General features: G+C 39.0%; 1 protein-coding gene and 1 non-coding gene across 6 annotated transcripts in view; one reads left to right on the top strand and one right to left on the bottom strand.

Annotated features, from left to right (window-relative positions):
- Positions 1-16,675, top strand: part of PHLPP2 (PH domain and leucine rich repeat protein phosphatase 2) — a 77,310-nt gene that overhangs the window by 53,437 nt on the left and 7,198 nt on the right. For all 5 annotated transcript variants that reach the window (XM_039479099.2, XM_074405875.1, XM_074405878.1 and 2 more), the window contains exons 10-17: positions 1,424-1,484; positions 4,089-4,184; positions 6,326-6,481; positions 9,828-10,028; positions 13,436-13,598; positions 13,887-14,017; positions 15,287-15,397; positions 16,236-16,430. In XM_039479099.2, the coding sequence (XP_039335033.1) occupies positions 1,424-1,484; positions 4,089-4,184; positions 6,326-6,481; positions 9,828-10,028; positions 13,436-13,598; positions 13,887-14,017; positions 15,287-15,397; positions 16,236-16,430 (1,114 nt within the window). The remainder of the gene's footprint in view (positions 1-1,423; positions 1,485-4,088; positions 4,185-6,325; positions 6,482-9,827; positions 10,029-13,435; positions 13,599-13,886; positions 14,018-15,286; positions 15,398-16,235; positions 16,431-16,675) is intronic.
- LOC120362072 (U6 spliceosomal RNA) lies at positions 7,419-7,525 on the bottom strand. Its single transcript, XR_005578075.1, has one exon. It is a non-coding gene; the product is annotated as a U6 spliceosomal RNA (small nuclear RNA).

A 16,675-nucleotide genomic window follows, 5' to 3' on the forward strand; every position in this document is an offset into this window, starting at 1 on the left:
TATTTACTCTTTGTAAATATTTAAGTATTTACAAATAAATTAAATATTTTAATAGTATGTAAATGCTTAAATACTATTAGTCACCAGGATTCCATCACAGTGGTTAACTGAACAGGGCTTGTTTGAGGTCTGCTGTTCTGTTTACAAAGTCCTTAAGTTCTACAACCTGGAAGAATTCACATAAACATTTGCAGTTTTGATGCTTCAAAGTCAAGAATTCCATTTTACAAAAAAGTTAGCTAAATGTGATCAGTTAAGATAGAGAAAGCACTGAACTTGACTAGTCATCAGGGATATGCATATTGAAACCCATATGTGTCACCACTGCCCACCTGCCAGAATGACTAGAATGGAAAGGCCTAAAAATCTCAGGGCAGCTGTTGGGAGTGTAAATTGGTACAGTCACTTTGGAAAACTGTTCAGTAGTGTCTACTAAGGTCAACATGAACATAACCCTGTACCCAGCAGTGCCTCTCCTAGGCTTATGCTCTATATAAAGGCTTATATTAGTCTACAAAAAACACGGACAAATATGTTCATAGAAGTACTATTCATAGTAACTGCAAACTCGAAGACTTACATGTCCATCAACTCTAAAATGGGCAAATAAATTGTGATATATTCACATAAGTAATTTTATACAGGCATCAGAATGAATGAACTATAACCATATGCAACTATATAAACAAATCCTGTAAACATACTGTAGAGTGAATGAAGCCAGACAAACAAAATTATACATACTGTCTGTATGTATGTATGTAGATAGGCAAAAGTAATTCTATATACTGCATGCATATATTTGTATAGATAGGCAAAAATATACATACTGCATGCATATATTTATATAGATAAGCAAAAGTAATTGTACACATGCATTTATTTATATAGACTGGCAAAAGTAATTTAGTACTTGGAATCAGGATAATGTTACTCTGGAGGGGTAGTGACTGGAACGGGAAACACGGGGCAGCTCCCAGGGAGCTGGTAATACTCTGTTTCTTCATCCGGGTGTTGCTAGTGTGTTCAGTTTGTGAAAATTTACTGATTTTTGCACTTTTCTGTATTTATGTTATACTTTATTTAAAAGTTAAAATATTGCCAGTAAAAGTCTAATTATTAATTTTTACCAAGTTAAAAGACTTAGTAGTTACTGCTAATATTTAACAACTGTTTAACCTTGTATAAAGGTAGTGTAGTACACAGGATCCTTCAATTAGTTGTTAACATTTGTTTTTCAAGACACATTGGGATCAAGCAATTAGTCAAAATGAGTTATTCAGTAGTTTCTGTCTTTAGTTCATCTTAATAGAGGACATCAGTTTTCTCTCTTGTGATTTCACTAAGCTACTGTTCACTTGTCAGCTCTCAGTTACTTTCTTTTTTAGAGGATGTCACTAACACCTGTTTGTTCTTGGATTAGGGCTGACAGCAGTGAACATATATCCAGTACCTAGCCTACTCACTTCCTTGGATCTTTCCCGGTGAGTATCTCTCATGAGGGTGATGCTTGTTTCTTTCTATTTAAGAGATGCCTGTGGATTCTTGGCAGTTTTGATGCACAAGAAATCTAAGTATTTTGAAATATTTGGGTAACCAGGAAAAAGGAGAAAGGATAAGTGGACAAATAAGTTTAATAGCCTTACTGTATAAAGGAAGGATTCTATTGAAATAGTAAGGTGCCTGTGGATTATTCCTTCTTAAAGGATGAAGTACAAAGAAAGACCTGTTATCTTCATGGCACTGATTCCCATTTTGTTGGTTGCAATCAGATAATTATTAATTTTTAGATGGTGAGTTTTAAAAAATTTTAATTTCTTTTATACTCCCCTATCTCATGTTGGTCTTATTTTTGAAGGGACATTAATTATATTCAGGATTTTATTATTTCTTCTGGTGGCCAGAAACAAACATAAATGAAATTTGTTTTTCTTTTATTCATTCCTTTTTAACCACTGTTGGGCATTCTGGGTTCACTGGTTGAGTTTTGCAATGTAGTGGCGAGATGAACAATCAAACAAGTAGTGACAGGGCAGCATCCTAAGTGCTGCAAGTATAGGGTGCCCAAAGCAGATCAAAGGGGCAGTGGGCACGGTCCTATATGGTGAGGGTTGTAAAGACTGAGTGAGATGATAAATGCAAAATATACAGGAGAGTACCCGACATGCAGTTGTCTCAAGATATACTAGCTATTATAGCCAAGTTTTTCTTTTGTTGATTTTGTTACTTTATCATCGTTTTAAAAGCTAATGTTTTAGATTCCCTTCCATTTCTTCTGCTTGTCTTCCCAGCAAAACCCCAACATGGATCAGTACTAAAATTTTACCTTTTCCGTTGATCTTGGTCATTGCCGAAGAAGATCATATCCAAGTGGACACTACAACAAACTCACAATTTCCAACCTTATCTGGAGCTTATTTGTTCTTCCTCTTGCCAGCTCCTTCCAGTGTCCTCAGCATCTGTTCAGGATTGCTCTACCTTCCTCAGTGTCCCCCTTCTCAGTCTCCTCCATGCTGGAACTTAGCTTCCTACTTGATTGGGAAAACAGAGACCATTGTGGGTGATTTCCCTCAGCTTCCTAACACCCGCCTTGCTTGAATTTATATAGGTGCATATTCATTCTCAGCTTATCTCCTCTGTTACAGCCAGTCCAGATGTTTGTGCCTGTGACCCCTCCCCTCCCACTGCCCTGGACCTTGCTGTGTTCATTGTTATAATTGTTCTCCTCCCTCCCCTCTCGTTTTTTCCTCCCTCCTGCTCCTGTGTGTGTTCATTCAGCCCCTTTTTTTCTTAGTCTGTACACACACTTAAATCTCTTCTGTCATAACAGAGAAAGTTCCCTTTACCTTACAACCCCACTGGCTGTTGTCTTAATTACTCTCTTCCCCCTTTTGTCCAAATTTCTCAAGAATTACGTGCATTTTTTGGTTTAGTGTCTTCAGTCCCCATCTGCTTATCGCTCTAACAGCTCAGTTTAGTACTTCTCTTAGTGGAAGTTTTCTGTGTTGACACAGTTAATCTTGCTCTCTTGTCTCTAAACATGCTTTTTCCTTGGCTAGTTAATACAGTCTGATCTTTGTCATGCCACTTTGGCCATTTCTGTTTTGCATACTCCTCTTCCTCAGCTAGCCCTTTAAAGGTCGATTATCCCCAGGGTTCTGTCCTTGGTCCGCTATACTTCATTGGACGTGACCTTATTATACTTTACTATCTCCAGCCCATGCCCTCTCCTCCTGGGTGCTCTAGCATCACCAAACTGCTTGTTATCCCCCCCACACAACACCATGTGTTTCTTTTCTTGCCTCTGTGCTCTAGCTCGTGTTGCCACTCTGTGCTTGGAATGTGCTCCTCACCTCAGGTCACTGTACAACACCTTCACATTCTAACCCACATGTCATATTTTTTAGAGAGCTTGTTTTGATCCATTTTAGGTAAAAGGTTTCCTTCACTAGGGTATAGCGATATGTGTGTTTCTCTTACATAGTGCTACTTCATTCTGCCTCATTATATCACTCAGTAAATCCGTAGATACCTTGATGCCTAGAGAAGCTGTCACATCTGAAAAAAAAGTCTCTTTACTAAATATCTGCCTAGTGCTTTACAAATTATTTAAGCTCACATTCTAAATGGTTTGAAACTTTTCCCCCACAAAATCTTTTGCCTCTGCTGTCTCAGTTTTATTCATTCTTTTCATTTTTCCTGGAATTTGCTTCTCTCCTCACCCAGTCAGTACCTGTGGAAGTCTTAACTCATCTTTGAAGGTTTGTTATTATAATTCCTTATCTTTCCCTCATCCCATCCCACCATAAGTGTTCTTTTCTAATGCAGAAAACCTTTTTTACCTTCTTCAAGCATGTAGCATAATTGATCCAATATTATATATTTTCAAGCACTTGTCTGTCCTCTCCCTTCTAATTCAACAGCATTCACTGAGCACCTGCTATATTCCAGGTAATGTACCAAGGGATGCCTTGGAGTTAGTGTCCCTGTCCTCAAGGGCTCAGAGGCTGCTTAACCAGATACATTACAGTCTAGTGAAGTGAGTTAATTTGTCATCTTAAATGGTGCCATTTAATTATTTTCTGCAGAAACCTCCTAGAGTGTGTCCCTGACTGGGCCTGTGAAGCAAAGAAGATAGAAGTATTAGATGTGAGCTATAATCTTATTACAGAGGTTCCCATGAGGTATGTGTGCATGGATGCATATATAATGTACGTATGTATGTATGTACTAACGTTTACGTGTGTGTGTATTTAATTTTTTTTTCTTTTTTTTTTTTTTTTTTTTTTTTTTTGAGACGGAGTTTCGCTCTTGTTACCCAGGCTGGAGTGCAATGGTGCGATCTCGGCTCACCGCAACCTCCGCCTCCTGGGTTCAGGCAATTCTCCTGCCTCAGCCTCCTGAGTAGCTGGAATTACAGGCACGCACCACCATGCCCAGCTAATTTTTGTATTTTAGTAGAGACGGGGTTTCACCATGTTGACCACGTTGGTCTCGATCTCTTGACCTCGTGATCCACCCGCCTCGGCCTCCCAAAGTGCTGGGATTACAGGCTTGAGCCACCGCGCCCGGCCTTAATTTTTTTTTCTAGATTTGAGTTGCCTTTTATTTGTTCAGTGAGTATTGAGTACCTGCTGAACATGAGACAGTGTGATGTGCTGTAAGGAACATAGTAAAGGCTAAAGCAGGTGTCCCCAAACTTTTTACACAGGGGGCCAGTTCACTGTCTCTCAGACCGTTGGAGGGCCACCACATACTGTGCTCCTCTCACTGACCACCAATGAAAGAGGTGCCCCTTCCTGAAGTGCGGCGGGGGGCCGGATAAATGACCTCAGGGGGCTGCATGCGGGCCGTAGTTTGGGGACTCCTGGGCTAAAGCATGGTCTTAGCTTGCAAGGAACTTAAGGAGAGATAGTGTATATGTGGATAAGTGTGATGAAAGAAATATACCAGAAGTTGCTTCTGTAGGTTGGTGACATGATAGTAATAATAGTTAATTTTTATAATATGAGCTATTATGCGGTGAGCAATGTTCTAAGAACTTCACTTTAATGATCTTACCTAATCCTTTAAAAAGCTTGTTATATATTTAATAGGTGCTGTTATCTTTATCTTAAAAATGAGGAAAGTAAGGCTTACCTAAGAGTGGTTAGGTAACTTGATGAAGGTTGCACTTAACTCAGAAGTGATGGGTGCTGACATTTGAATGTAGTGGTGTTTTTATTTTGGTTTTTTTTTTTTTGGGAGACAGGGTCTCATTCTGTCATCAAGGCTGGAGTGCAGTGGCACAATCACTGCTCACTGCAGCATCAACCTGCTGGGCTCGGGTGATCCTCTGGCCTTAGCTCCCTCAGTAGCTGGGACCAGGAGCACATACTGCCACGCCCACCTAATTTTTGTATTTTTAGTAGAGACAGGGCTTTGCCATTTTGGCCACACTGTTCTCAAACTCCTGGGCTCAAGTGATGGGCCCATCTCAGCCTCCCAAAGTGCTGAGATTATAGGCATGAGCCACCACACCTGGCCTTGGATGTAGTCATTTTTACTCCAGAGCCTTCACTCTGAATCACTACACTGTATAAATTGAATGGAGAAAATCAGAAGAAATTTGAATAATTAGGGAATGTTTCATGGAGAAGATGGCATTTGAATTGACCTTTAACAGATGATAAAAGTTTTCTAAGTGGAGGGAGAAAGAAAGTGGGGCTTGATGAAAGGGGCAGAGAATGATATATTCAAAAGCACTGAGGTGTAGAATGTATGGTTATTACCTAATAGAGTCTTTAAAATTAAACTAGAGGCATTTAACATAGTAAATATGAACACAGTATCTTTGGAGTCAAACCTTATTTCAAGTCTCCGTTTACTATTCAGTGTGAAATCTTAGGCAAATCAAAGTTATCAAACCTTTCTGAACTTCACTGTTAAGTGGCTTAGCACATTTTGAGCACTAAAATAAATAGTTTTTATTGTAATGAAATGTTATGGATTTATGTACAAGATGTGTTAATATACTGAATTTTTGATGCTGTTTTCAGACTTAAAATCTAAATTGATTTATTCTAGAAATTGCCTTTTTAGTTTAGACCTACTCTGTGCTGTTTGCCTTCATTAATTCACCTTTTCTCAGACTCACCTTAATGACTTCCTGGTGGGTGGTAGGTAAACATAGAGTCATAGCTGTTTTCTTGGCTGAGGCACTTGTCGGTGAGTATACAATCTAGGAGAATATATTTCTATAACTTAATTAAATAGGCTAGGACAGCCTCAGAAAGAATGGTATCACTAAATTTTTAATTTGTTTATTTGTATGTTTTCCCCTTAGAATTTTGAGTAGCTTGAGTCTTAGAAAACTGATGATGGGACACAATCACTTAGAAAACCTCCCAACACTGGTGGAGCATATCCCCCTTGAGGTGTTGGATCTTCAGCATAATGCACTCAGCAGGCTGCCAGACACTCTCTTCTCCAAGGCCTTAAAGTGAGTACCATAGGATATTTTTCGGAAGGGCAGAATCATTGGCTAAATAGACTGCAGTGACTTATCATTGGAGTGACCTTTGGAACTGTATTTTTAGAGCGTTTACCTGATAGTCCAATTATGGGTGGAGACTTATTTGTAATTTTTATGAAAGAATATATGACACTGTTTTATGAAGCGGTATGTCAAAGTTGAAATAACTGTCAAAGAGGCTTTTGTGTTGTAAACAGTTTCAGACAGGTCGAGAAGATTCAGGCTTTCATCTCTGAAAATGAATATAGTTATGACATTTAAAGAGAAATTATCACATGTCTGCCGTAGCTTCTTTGCGCAATTTTGAGCTTTTGCATTGGAGAGAAAAGGACATACCACTAAAGTTAATTTGGTTTTTGCTCCTAGCTTTACCAAACTGCCTCTGAATTAGTCTTTACGTACAAGGCGTTTTGGGTACTTTGAAAATTGTAATATCCTTCCAAAAGGTGTCATTTACCTTCTAACTATAAATTAACAAATAGATGACATGGCCTTCCTATTTTAGGCATGTAATCAGGTTTACCTAACGTGTATATCACCTTTAAATGAAAACTAGTTGGTGGGGTTTGTTTGTATGGATTTTTTTTTTTTTTAAGAGACATGGTTTCACTCTGTCATGCAGGCTGGAATGCAGTGTTGCAATCATAGCTCACTGCAGCCTTGACTTCTTGGATACAAGTGATCCTTCCACCTCAGCCTCCTAAGTAGTTGTGACCATAGGTGTGCACCAACACGACTGGCTAATTTTATTTTCTGTGGAGACAGGGTTTCACCATTTTGCCTAGGCTGGTCTCAAAGTCCTGGACTCAAATGATCTACCTGCCTTGGCCTCTCAAAGTGTTGGGATTAACAGGCATGAGCCACTGCACACAGCCTGAAAACTAGTATTGTTTTTTTTTTTTTTTTAAATATGGAATGCTTCACACATTTGCCTGTCATCCTTGCTCAGTGTCCATGCAAATTTTCTCTGTATCATTCCAGTTTTAGTATATGTGCTGCCAAAGCGAGCATTGAAAACTACCTTTTAATTATATTTTTCTACAACATGGAGAAGGCAATATTGTCTTCACTTTAGAAATGGACGAAACAGAGATGGGTAGTAGTATGAGCAGTAGTAAATTAAGAGGAGACATAAAAAACCGCTTAGCCCACAGTTGTCTGGCTTGTTCTTTCTTTAGCAATTTATACATTTCTTAATGTATAATACACTTGGTTGGATATTCCTCAAAATAAAGTCTTTGGAAATTGTAAAAAGCATTTAAAGGAAATTTTCTTTATGTATTGTTTATGTGGAGTCTTGATGCAGTTGTTTACAAGTATTTGTTAGCAATGCATAGTACTGCATTTGGTCCTCACGATAGTCTGAATAAAATTAGTTTGCAAACTTAGAATCTGTAGTGAGTAACTTAACGGTAATGAACTGTCAGTGGTATTTATTTAATATTAACTCTGGACAGAGCTTTGTTGAGACAATAGCACAAGCAGACACACAGTACCCACCATTAGCTTAAAAGCTAGTTATGTAAAACCTATATATCAATTTAAAAATGAATTAGGGATTATGGATCATACAACATGAAGAAAACCTGAGAACACACAAGTTTAATAATAATAGCTGCCTTTTATTGAGCATGTTCTGTATATACCAAATACTATGTTAGGCAAAATTTTAAATTATACCATGTTTTATCTGTTAGCTCGGCAAAGATTAGAATGGATTTGTAATACTCATTGTTGACAAAGGTGTGACAAACTGGCATTCTTAGCCTTCTTGTATAATTTCTGTTTTTTTTTTTTTTTTTTGAGATGGAGTCTAGCTCTGTCACCAAGCTATACTGCAGTGGCATGATCTCAGCTCACTGCAACCTCTGCCTCCCAGGTTCAAGTGGTTCTCCTGCCTCAGTCTCCCAAGTAGCTGGGATAACAGGCACATGCTGCACGTCCAACTAATTTTTGTAGTTTTAGTAGAGACAGGATTTCACTGTGTTAGCCAGGATGGCCTCCCATCTCCTGACCTCATGATGTACCCACCTAGGCCTCCCAAAGTGCTGAGATTATAGGCATGAGCCACCACCCCTGGCTGGAAGTTTAATTTCTTTTTTTTTTTTTTTTTGAGACTGAGTTTCGCTCATTACCCAGGCTGGAGTGCAATGGCGCGATCTCAGCTGACCTCAACCTCCGCCTCCTGGGTTCAAGCAACTCTCCTGCCTCAGCCTCCTGAGTAACTGGGATTACAGGCATGTGCCACCATGCCCAGCTAATTTTTTGTATTTTTAGTAGAGACGGGGTTTCACCATGTTGACCAGGATGGTCTCGATCTCTCGACCTCGTGATCCACCCGCCTCGGCCTCCCAAAGTGCTGGGTTTACAGGCTTGAGCCACCGCGCCTGGCCTTCTTTTTTTTTTTTTTTTTTGAGACAGAATTTTGCTCTTGTTACCCAGGCTGGAGTGCAATGATGCAATTTCGGCTTACCGCAACCTCTACCTCCTGGGTTCAGGCAATTCTCCTGCCTCAGCCTGCTGAGTAGCTGGGATTACAGGCATGCGCCACCATGCCCAGCTAATTTTTTGTATTTTTAGTAGAGATGGGGTTTCGCCATGTTGACCCAGATGGTCTCGATCTCTTGACCTCGTGATCCATCCGCCTCGGCCTCCCAAAGTGCTGGGATTACAGGCGTGAGCCACTGCTCCCGGCCCCTGGAATATAATTTCATATAGTCTTTCAGGAGGTCAGTTTGACAATATATTAAATCTCTAAAAAATATATAATCCTTTGATCCCATACAATCTGTTTTTAGGAGTATACTCTAAGGAAATAATTGGTTAAGGATACAAAGGTACTCATTACAGTGTCTATAATAGCATTTGTATAGAAATGGAAACAGCCTATGTGTTTTTTATTAGGGGATTATGGGTTTGGCTAAATACATAATGATGCTGTTGAAACCAGACAAAAGTTTTTCTAAATATTGTCTTCATAGTTCAGATATATTTGAACATGATATTCAGCAATATCCTTTCAATAGGCAGTTTGATAGTAAAAGATGAAGTTAGGTTAGAATCAGGTACTTCAGAAGCCTGAGAAAACAATCAGTCTTGTACTTTTTCCTCTCTATTTGGTTTGCATGAGTTGAGTAAAAGGAACTTTGGGTTGGTTGGATAGGATCAATTATGGAAAAACTTCCTGGAGAATTTTTTTGTTTTTCTCATTGGGGAGCTTGGAATGATAGCATTCCATACTGAAGTCACATGATGGTTTCTATACAGAAAGGCAACAAATAAAGGAAGTGATGATCTGTGTGTGTTCTGTCAGTCTCAGATACTTGAATGCATCTGCAAATAGTCTGGAGTCTTTACCATCCGCGTGCACTGGGGAGGAAAGTTTGAGTATGCTGCAGCTGCTTTATCTGACCAACAATCTCCTGACAGATCAGTGCATACCTGTCCTGGTGGGGCACTCGCACCTGCGAATCTTGCACCTTGCAAACAATCAGCTACAGAGCTTTCCTGCAAGGTAAAATGAATGCAAACTTTGATCATTTCAAATATACAATGTTAATTCTACATTTGTCAAAAAAATACAGCCATCTTATTGTGACTCTTTGTTTATGTTGATTGACTTACAGATGCTATGGTTTCACTAGTTGAGTGGCAAAATCTCATCTTAATAGTTAGTACCCTGTCAAGTATCAGTAACCAGGGAAATTGGTTAAAATGTTTAATTTTTGGTTGTGACTCCTTAATAATGGTCTAATACTCAACCTAGAAAAGTACAGGCTTATGAAACAAATTCTGAAGATAATTTTTTCTTTTGTCAGGACTGTTTTATAAAATACTGTTATCTATTAATTTATTCGTAATACAAAAATGGAAGGTCTACTGTATGTCAAGTATTGTGTAACAGTTTCAGTCTCTGTCCTCTAGAAATTTACAGTCAAATTGGGGAAATAGACAAGTGGATAGGCAGTTGCAGTGCAGTCTAAGAAAGGCAGGGTGTTAAAGAAGATACGCACACGTTGCCAGTCACACTGCACAGAGCCTGGGGATGGGGTTAGGCTCCCTGGAGGAAGAGATGAACAGTAGTTAGCCAGGCTATCACTATAAGAACACATAAGAAATATGTTTAATGCTGTCAAAGTTGTGAACAGTGCCAATGGATAAGTAAATGCTTTCAAAATACATTTGATTTTGAAAAACTTTAGATTTTTTTTTTTTTTTAAAGAGATTGGGTCTCATTACCTTGTCCAGGCTGATCTTGAACTCTTGTCTGAAGTGATTCTACCACCTCAGCCTCTAAAGTAGCTGGGACTGCAGACGCATGACACCATGACCAGCTAAAATTTGGGAAATTTAACACCAGAAAAATCTATGCCATGAAAGTACTCATTAAAAATAATATTTTCAAAAATTAAGAACATGGGGCAATGGCATTTGATATAAATAATTTTGGGTGAAATTATATATATGTAGTTTATAAAATTATAATTTTTATGAACATTTACAAAATGAGGTAGAGCTTCAGAAGACATACAGGAGAAACTTGATTGCCTTTTTTTTTTTTTTTTTTTAAACAAATAGGGTCTTGTTCTGTCATCCAGGCTAGAGTTCAGTGGGCAATCACAGCTCACTGCAACCTCGAACTCCTGAGTTCAGGTAATTCTGCCTCAACCCCCAAGGAGATGGGACTACAGGCATGCACCATCACACCTGACTGATTTAAAAAAAAAAAAAAACTTGTGCCAGGTGAGGTGGCTTACGCCTATAATCCCAGCACTTTGGGAGGCCGAGGTGGGTGGATCACCTGGAGTAAGGAGTTTAATACTAGACTGAGCAACATGGTGAAACCCCATCTCTACTAAAAATACAAAAATTAGCTGAATGTGGTGGTATGTGTCTGTAATCCCAGCTACTCAGGAGGCCAAGACATGAGACTCGCTTGAATTTGAGAGTAGAGATTACAGTGAGCTGAGATTGCGCCATTTGCACTTTAACCTGGGCCACAGAGTGAGACTCCCTCTCAAAAAAAAAAAAAAAAAAAAAAAAAAAAGAGGTAAGACTTAACAGATCACAAAGAATAGAGTAATCTGGATATATATAATAAAACAATAAAATTTAGGAACAACATATTTTTTAAAATGTGTGTTCTTAACTGAATAATCCACTATCAGGGATCATTTCCTGAGCAGTGTTATAATTGTATAGGCACAATACAGATCTTGTTTGTTTTGAACTATTTTCAGAATCTGGCACAGTTCTGGGTACTCAGTAAGAAACTGATTGAGGAGGCTGCATTTCTAGTTACAAGTCAGAAAAATCCAGGCAGGGTAAGGGAAAACCATGAGATTTGGACATGGGAACACTTTTAAAATACGTTGTTAAATAAAAGAAAGTCATAAATACAATGTATATAATATAGCACCTTTTTTTTTGGTTTTTTTTTGATGCGGGATCTTGTGTTACCAAGGCTGGTGTGGGGTGGTGCAGTAAAACTCACTGCAGCCTCAAATTCCTGGGCTCAAGAGATTTACCTGCCCTAGCCTCTGAAAGTACTGGGATTATAGGTGTGAGCCATCATACCTACCTGGCCTATAATACCAGTTTTTAATTTGAAAAGTATAGTTTCATACCTTAGGAAAGACTAGTACTATTTACCAAAGTGTCATCAGAGATTATCTTTGGCAGTAGCATTAAAAGGTTTTTTTTTCCTGTTTGTCTCTATTTTTCAGTTCTTTTCAGTGAGCATATATTATTATCAGAAAAAAATTGTTATTTATTAAGCTCAGTTATTAAAATATTTGTAAAATTTCTAGTAGAAATTATATGTTATATTAAAAAGGCAAGATATAAAATTTATATAAAACAAATACATAAATTTGGTAGGAAATTCAGCAAAATGATAAAAGTAATTCAGATTGTTGGTATTGATTTATTTTATTATTCACACTTTCTCTCCATGTTAACAGCAGTTGATTATTTTTATAATTTTTAAACCAATAAATCAAAATAAATTAGAACAATTTGTGATAACCTCCATAAAGGTGTTACTCTTCCTTAAGGTATTTTGCATACGGTGTAGAAAGCTTTGCTGTCATGGAACAGTGTGAATCACTTGCCTCACAGCACAGTGCTTTGTATATAGTAAGAACTTGATAAATGTTTAGTGGAGATGAGTTAATGTCATGAATAGGTAACTGTTGAATTTTAAAATTGAAAAGAATCGGGCCGGGCGCGGTGGCTCAAGCCTGTAATCCCAGCACTTTGGGAGGCCAAGGCAGGTGGATCACGAGGTCAAGAGATCGAGAACATCCTGGTCAACATGGTGAAACCTCGTCTCTACTAAAAATACAAAAAATTAGCTGGGCATGGTGCGCATGCCTGTAATCCGAGCTACTCAGCAGGCTGAGGCAGGAGAATTGCCTGAACCCAGGAAGCGGAGGTTGTGGTGAGCCGAGATCGCGCCATTGTACTCCAGCCTGGGTAACAAGAGCAAAACTCTGTCTCAAAAAAAAAAAAGAAAAGAATCTTAGTGATGATGTAGTAAAATTTAATTTTTTACAACTGAGGAGATTGAAGATGCTGTAGTATTTCCAGCTAGTTAGTGGTAAAGCAAGCATCAGGACTAATCCCCCAACTTGAGGCCACTTCTTTTCTAGTCACTTTCTGTACATTAGGTAACAGGAAGATGTTCCTGCCCACAAGATCCAGTGGCCCTTGAAACAAACTGAGGCAGATCAGGTTTAGTTATAGCAGGAGCTATAACTTGTTGAGCCATTGCCTTTCCTGGTATCAGTTTCATTTCTCACCAGTCATCTGGCAGTAGACCATACTGGCCTTCTGTACTATGTGGCTGCTGTAGAATGACACTTCCTTGGCAGCTGCTCAGTCTTGGTGCATAATAGTATTCTGGTGTTTCTTTTTCAGCAAACTAAATAAATTGGAGCAATTGGAGGAACTGAACCTAAGTGGCAACAAGCTTAAAACCATTCCCACAACCGTAGCAAACTGCAAAAGGCTGCATACCCTTGTGGCACACTCCAATAACATCAGCATTTTCCCAGAAATACTGCAGTTGCCTCAGATCCAGGTACTACTGTGTGCTGGAATGATGTCCTTATTGGAGGAAATGGCAGGAGAGTGAATGAGATTATTCTCCTCTTATAAAGAAGAAGAAAGGAGTGTAAATGAGATTATTCTTCTAAGGAAAAATATTATTGTCTTCTTATGTACTCAATTTGGGACCAGAATGTATATAATAGATTCCTGGGAAAAAGTTAAGTTTCTCTTTGGGGATATAGTAAGAGATTGGACACTTGGGAGTAAACAACTAAGTCTCTATGTTGTGTTTTCTTTTGATTTCTCCATTTCTTCTTAGTTTGTAGACCTAAGTTGCAATGACTTGACAGAAATCCTGATTCCAGAGGCTTTGCCTGCTACATTACAAGACCTTGACCTGACTGGAAATACAAATTTGGTTCTGGAACACAAGACATTGGACATATTTAGGTAGGAAAAAATTTGAAATGGAATCTGCATGTGCTCTTAGGCCCACCAGCTGTGTGTAGGTCTTCTTGCTTCTTTTGAACTGTTTTCAGAATCTAGCACAGTTAGTACTATGGAGATCTCGAGTAATTAAAGGAACAAAATGAATTTAGGCCATAAAGCCCCTAAGTTCTCTTTTAAAGTTATGAATAGATGTCCTATCCAGTAGTCAATCTGTTTATATTAGGACTACTCCATGTCTACTTCCCACTCACACACTGAATATTTTCATGACAAGCGTAGATGTTTTAGGTGGGACAGATTATATAATATCTAAGAGACAATACAAGTTCATCCATTGTACCAAGACCATTGTATCAAAGTACTTAAAAGAAATAGTCGGTTGACTGAAACTTAGAAATCTTTGCCATGCTTAGTTTTTGATTGAAACTCCTACTCCTTCGATCCTTCTACCCATTTCCTTTCTCTCCCCTCCTCCTTTGCCAGTATTTGAGCATACTACTTTGATCCATCTCTCTAGAAATGAATTTTAGTCTGTCCATAGATTAAAAGATACATTATTGTTGGCCGGGTGCAGTGGCTCACGCCTGTAATCCCAGAATTTTGGGTGGCTAAGGTGGGTGGATCACTTGTGGTCGAGAGTTCAAGACCAGCCTGGTGAACATGGCGCAACTCCCATCTCTATTAAAAATACAAAAATAAGCCAGGTGTGGTGGCTCACCCCTGTAATCCTTAGTGGTGACTAAGGATTAAAGATATAAAACTGAGATCTTTATATTGGGAGGCCGAGGCAGGTGGATCATTTGAGGTCAGGAGTTTGAGACCAGCCTGGCCAACATGGTGAAACCCTGCCTCTACTAAAAATATAAAAATTAGCTGGGCATGGCGGCAGGCACCTGTAATCCCAGCTACACAGGAGGCTGAGGCAGGAGAATGGCTTGAACCTAGGATGTGGAGGTTGCAGTAAGCTGAGATCCTGCTACTGTACTCTAGCCTAGGCGACAGAGGGAGACTTTGTCTCAAAAAAAGAAAGAAAGAAATACAAAAATTAGCTGGGTGTGGTGGCATATGCCTGTAATATCAGCTGCTTGGGAGGCTGAGGCAGGAGAATTGCTTGAACCTGGGAGGTGGAAGTTGCAATGAGCAGAGATCATGCTACTGCACTCCAGCCTGGGTGACAAGAAGGAGACTTGGTCTCAAAAAAAACCTGTTGGGATAGTTTTTGTAAAATACAGAAGAGCATATTGTTTAATCTTCCTTCACCTCCCACAGCCATATCACAACCCTGAAAATTGATCAGAAACCATTGCCAACCACAGATTCTACAGTTACATCAACCTTCTGGAGCCATGGACTGGCTGAGATGACAGGGCAGAGAAATAAGTGAGTATATTGGCCATGGAGACTGAGAAAGAAAAAATGGCAGTCCTTGGCATCTGAGAACTGGTCTGATGCTCATAATAGCTAGGCTATGTTATTCTGTTGTATACGAGTCATAGAACATCAGTGTCAGATAAGATCCTTTTGAGACCATGATAAAGTTTTGAGACAAAAACAACACAAATATGCAGTCAACAAAATACCAAAACCCCCTTTCATGGCTAAGATGGGTAGATACAACTTTCTTTACTGGTTACAGCTTTATCCTTCTGCTAATTTTCTTTCCCTATAGATGAGATTTATACCCAGCCATAGAATGGCCCCGCTTTCTGATGACATCCAGTCTAGTATGATCCTCTTGCTTAGACCCTCCCCAGAATGACCCAGCCAAAGTTCAAACCCTATAGTGGGTTCTTTTCAGCACCCCTTATCTGTATACCCCAGGGTTCCATGGGGTGCATTTTCATTTGCTATAATGAGTAATAAACTCAACTTTTTCAACCATAGGTGTGCTCTGGTGATCTTGGGCTGATGAGCCTTGACAAAACTAATCCTTAGTCACCACTAAGAGAAAGTGTTTTATCTTACCAGCCTTCCGCAGCATTGCAAAGCTGATATGTACTGCCCGTGAATGTGGTTGTTTCTCCTTTCTTTGGGACATTAGCTCTTTCAGATGTTGCTTAATTATCATGTCTAGGGACTTTTTTTGTGTAGATTATAATTTGCTACTGGTCTTCTCCACCTTTAATTAATACTTACTTTTTAAAAGAATGGTCCCTAAAGAATAATACTTTACCAGTAACTTTTTTTGATGATTGTGTTTCTCATATTTCTGTTATAGGCTGTGTGTCTCAGCGCTTGCTATGGATAACTTTGCAGAAGGGGTGGGAGCTGTGTATGGCATGTTTGATGGGGATCGAAATGAGGAGCTCCCACGCCTGCTCCAGTGTACAATGGCAGATGTGCTTTTAGAAGAGGTACAGCAGTCAACTAATGACACAGTTTTCATGGCTAACACCTTTTTGGTATCTCACAGGTAAGCAGGTGGGTTGAATAATCCCTAACTCAGTTCTACTTTTAGAAAATATATCTTATTGATTGATTGATTGATTGATTGATTGATTTTTATTTACCAGATGTTGGTTAGCAGACATTTCCAAAAAAATATATCTTTCTAAACCAGAAGGTCAGGGTCTAAATTATGGTTACAGGATCAAGGAGAGAACTCACATTGTTGTCTTCTATGATCATTCTCTATATCAGCATGGAGTGTGGGGCTTT

The sequence above is a fragment of the Saimiri boliviensis genome, chromosome 1 (genome assembly GCF_048565385.1).
Source record: "Saimiri boliviensis isolate mSaiBol1 chromosome 1, mSaiBol1.pri, whole genome shotgun sequence".
Classification (NCBI taxonomy): domain Eukaryota; kingdom Metazoa; phylum Chordata; class Mammalia; order Primates; family Cebidae; genus Saimiri; species Saimiri boliviensis.